Genomic DNA, 4,579 nt, shown 5'->3' with positions numbered 1-4,579 from the left:
TTTTCTCCTCGACTTGCACTTGCCATTAATTTCGTAGTCATGACAGAAGCTTCATTATAAAACAAATCACGTGCTTCTTGTTCACTCAAACCATAAAATTTCTTTGCTGCAAGAATGAGAGTTTTAGAACTCCATCCCATTTGTGGTACCAATTGTTCCATGGCCTTAAACATGATATTCTTTTTGAGAGAAAATTCATCTTGCAAGCAGTGGGAAATGTGATTTGGAAAACGGGAGCCATTATTTGGTGAAAGATTGGATGAAGAAGTCGTTGACGATGCAGATACAGTACTTAGAGTCTTGTTGCTACTTCCAGTATTGCTGTTATTGGAATTGGTTTGGGAAGAGACATTGCTTGTTGGAATGACAATGGGTGACGATCGTAGTTTGATGTCTTCCAATAATCCGGGAGGTGTATATCCTGCAGAAATGGCATTGAGAGAATTGGAACGCATTTTGAGAGCTGTTGGAAGTTTGACAGGTTCTCTCTTTTTACGGTTGTCACTGGTCAAGAGTTTGTTTTTCACTTGATAATCGACTTGTCCAGTTTCACTCATAAACATTTCATCGAGTTCTCTAAAGATGTCCATCGAATCTGAACTATCAGCGCTCGAAGAAGGTGAAACATTTCCTTCAACATTCAACTTGGGTGACAAATGTTTCAATACGTGAGCCACATTTGTTGCATTTTCATTTTCAGCTGCGGTAATGGTTATTTGTGCATCCTTGTCATGTTTTTCAGCAATTGGAGAATGATTTTCTAAAAACTCGTCAATAATTGTTGAATCCTCTTCAACTTGAACCGACGGTGTTGCACCTGAAGAGTTTGCATTCGCTGTAGATATGGATGAATGGTCGTCGATTTTGTTTTCATGTAGAGTTGATGAAGTAGTCATGCTTGTTGTGTGATCTTCAGAATTTGTCACGTCTTTGGATGATACATAATTCTCAGTTGTTGTTGTTGAAGTAGTTTGAGTGAGTTTTCGAGGTGACACTAGCTGATTGTGTTGTTCCGTAGATGTTGGTACTGTCTCTGCTTCAATTTCTCTTCCAATTAAATTAAACAATGGCATGCATCCTTTTTGATCCTTTTTTAACAAGACAGCTCCTTTCTGAATTAAATAAACAATTCGATCGAGTGGTAGTTCAAAACATGCTCGATGCAACATGGTCTCTCCTCCTCGAATGGTCGTATCAAGAGTAGCTCCAAATAAAATTAACATGTCACACACTGCAAAACAACCTCTCTTGAGAGCAACATAGAAAACATTGTATCCATATTCATCATCAACTTGTTGAATGATCTTTTCGAGTGCATTTGAATTTTGGAAAGTTGAATTATTCGATGTTGTTGGAGAATCTGATTTTGATTTGAAGAAGGGTTTTCTACCTGTGGATGAAGTTTGTTCATTCGATTGCTTGCGTTGACGTGAAGGCATGGATGCATTCTTAATTTTTGTACATAAAAATGCACAACTTTCAGTTGCGTTAAAGAATGACGTATAAAAGAGAGGAGTCATTTTCATGGTATCTACAGCAAAGAGTGACTCATTTCCACACTCATCAAACAACCATTCCAAAATTAAGCTCTGGTTATACTTGGAAGCTAAATGCATGAGTGAACATTTTTGAATGGGTGTAAAACGAGTCGATGTCAAGAATTTGACCCACATGGGTTTCAATGCAGGATTGGTTGTAAATTTAAATTGTTTCCATGCATCGAGTTGTTCTTCTTTCATGGCTGAAAATTCTTTTTTTGACATTTCCAAATGAGTGGCTTCGCTTCCGAGAGCATGTGAAATTCCACCTTCTCCGAATCGAGTACTACTACGAGCCAATCGAATTGAGTTTCTAGTATTTGTAGATAATGAATTTGGACTTAGAAATTGAGAGGAAGAGCTCGAAGAGGTTTGATGATGATGGTGAGGAGTACCTGAAGCATTGGATTGTTCGGTTGGTGTGACATTTCCCAATGCATAGTTTTGAATCGAATAGAAGAAAAATCTATAATACAATAATTGTTTCAATCTGAAAAGCGACTTGCTAGAAATATGATGCAATCCGCTCAAATCCATCAATGCTGTTCCTTTCGACGTGTTATCTAATCCTTTCATGACTTTTATGACATCATTTTGTGTCTCGTTCATCGTCAATGGATGAGAAGAATTTCCTCCCAATAATTGACTCTTCTTTCCAAATGAATACTTTTTTCGTTTAAAAGTCAATTGTTGCGAAGATGGTACAAAACAACACAATAACATTTCCTTCCAAGTATCTTCTTCCAACACACTCAATGAATCATTTTCAAAAAATTGAGCCACCTTTGGAATGTCAATGTCATTAAAATCAGATAAAAACTGTCGGGGTGTCGTTGGTGATGTTAATTCGGATGTTTGTGAATGATTCGAATGGCCAGTAGTAGAATTGTTATTATTGAAATTATTATTAGAATTATTGGATGAAGATGGAGAGGAATTATTTAATAAACGAGGAGATGATGATTGTTGACTCGGACTTGTGTATGGAGAGGAAATGGAAGGAGGAGTACTTGACGCTCGTTGTTGTTGTTGTTGTTGTGGAGAGGAAATAGGAGATGAAGTAATGGTGGTCGAGGACATTATGATGTTTTTGTTTGGACTAGAAGAGTACTGATGGATAACACCACAAAGGGCGCTTCGCTAATTTTTTTCTTTGATTGGTGTTGGAAATGACAAGTGACATTTTCAGCTGTTGCATCTTTTGCGAATTGAAAATCTTTGATTAAGAGCATGCCACAACACAAGCATCATCGTCCCTTCTTTCAATGCGTCTTGATTTTCTCTTGAAGCTTGTCATTTGGTATCATGAAAAACCTCCTGTTGAAGCGTGTGTGAACCCAAAAGTCAGCACATCTAAAACATTTAATCATGTCATTAACCCAAATAATACCGAGCCATTCCTTTTCCGTTCACTCACCCATTAAAAAAATTGCAGTGCAGATCCACACAAATCTGTGCTTTCATAAAAACCTTTCAGCACCATTTTGCATTCAACGAACGTGAACTTGTTGGCAGTACATAATAATAATTTAACGACAATCTCACAAACGTTTTTGTGTGTGGTTGATTTCGAAAGGTGGAGCCAATATATTGATCATTGCAGTGGGCAATTGTGTGTTAACATCTAGAAAAAGACCATCTCGAGAGATTTTGTTGAGATCAATTTCTTGTTGGTGTTGTCGAGAGAGTGTGGATTGAAAAGGTTTGTTGTTTTTGAAGATATTTAAGAAGTATTGAATTTCGATGATGATGAAAAATGGTTTGATTTCCAATTTCTTCTAATGTGTTGACACAATATTCAACAACAACATCGTGTGATTATATGGAATGTTCCTAATTAATACCATATACTCTTGTACCGTTGCCTTGCCAACAATTCTTGTACATGAACAGTCAGCCATTCACGAATTAAGACTTTCGATTGTTATGCAGAACAGTTGCAATCAGTTTCAAAACAATTACAACAACAACAACAATATATAACAAAATGCAAGACGAAACACAGACCTCTTCAACTCAACAGCAAGTATTTATGGTTTCAAAAGAAGAAACACTTGTTCTTGATTCATCATCAGCAACAACAACATCCATGATGACCACGACGAGTACAACACCCTCTTCGGCAGGTATTATTCCCAATTCTGCTTCAACTACTCTTTCCAATGATTCGACTCCACCGAGTGAGTCTATTCCTGCTCTTGTTGTAAATGACTCCAGCCATCATCATCATCATGACGAAAATTTTAAAACAACATCCATACCCACCACTACTTCAACAGCTGTTGGAGTTGTTTCATCCATCCATGAAGAGAAAGAAGAATCACAGCCATCATTGTTGCAACAACCTTCGAATCCCAGAAGACCTATATCCCATGATCATTCTTCTCATCAAGCCTCTTCTTCTCAGCCCACTAGTTTGGTTCGGAGAGAATCTCTAGCTGCTCGAATGTTAAGCCGATTTCAAAAGAAGAAACAAGTCTCCACGACAACAACCACAGATCAAACAACAAGTGCCCATCAAGATGTTGCAGCCGATGATTCACCATCCAACCCTCCTCACGATGTCGTTTTCAAAATTCCAGTCTCTTCATCATCGGAAAAGAAAAAGTTATCCAAGAAATCAAGTGCCCTAAGTATTTCCTCTCATACACAACCATCATCGGTGAACCAACAAGAATCCAACTCTTCTTCCATTAATATGAATACTATTCAAGATTATATTTTCCATTTTCATCGTATCTTTACGGACAAGAATATGTTCAAAGCTTTTTACAATTATCTCGAAACGGAACATAATACAGAGCCATTAGAATTTGTACAACAAGTGAATGAATTAGAGATGGATTATTACAAGTTGATGAGAGTGATTAAGAGTTTGACTAGTAGCGGCAGCAATAATAGTGGAGGAGGAATGAATTCTAGTGGTAGCAGCAGTAGTAACAATCTCACTCAAGCTTCTAGCGTACAATCGTTGATTTTATCATTCTTTGGAAAGAATAAGGACAGTACACATTTTCAATCGGCCTCGCAGAAGAGTCCAC

General features: G+C 37.4%; 2 protein-coding genes across 2 annotated transcripts in view; one reads left to right on the top strand and one right to left on the bottom strand.

Moving 5' to 3' along the window:
• On the bottom strand, positions 1 to 2,618 carry C9374_000375 (uncharacterized protein; the record flags this gene model as incomplete). Its single annotated transcript, XM_044693312.1, has 1 exon — positions 1,693 to 2,618. A coding segment is annotated over one exon (926 nt), but the record flags the coding sequence as incomplete, so codon positions are not given.
• A 907-nt stretch (positions 2,619 to 3,525) lies between these two features.
• C9374_000374 (uncharacterized protein) overlaps positions 3,526 to 4,579 on the top strand; it is a gene marked incomplete at both ends in the record, with an annotated part of 1,104 nt that continues 50 nt past the window's right edge. Inside the window, one exon of the mRNA XM_044693301.1 lies at positions 3,526 to 4,579. This exon is cut by the window's right edge and continues 50 nt beyond it. Coding sequence (XP_044541448.1) covers positions 3,526 to 4,579 — 1,054 coding nt within the window.

Source organism: Naegleria lovaniensis (genome assembly GCF_003324165.1).
Source record: "Naegleria lovaniensis strain ATCC 30569 chromosome Unknown tig096, whole genome shotgun sequence".
Lineage (NCBI taxonomy): Eukaryota > Heterolobosea > Eutetramitea > Acrasida > Naegleriidae > Naegleria > Naegleria lovaniensis.
Note: the sequence above shows the minus strand (reverse complement) of the source record. Positions and strands in the feature narration are given on the sequence as shown.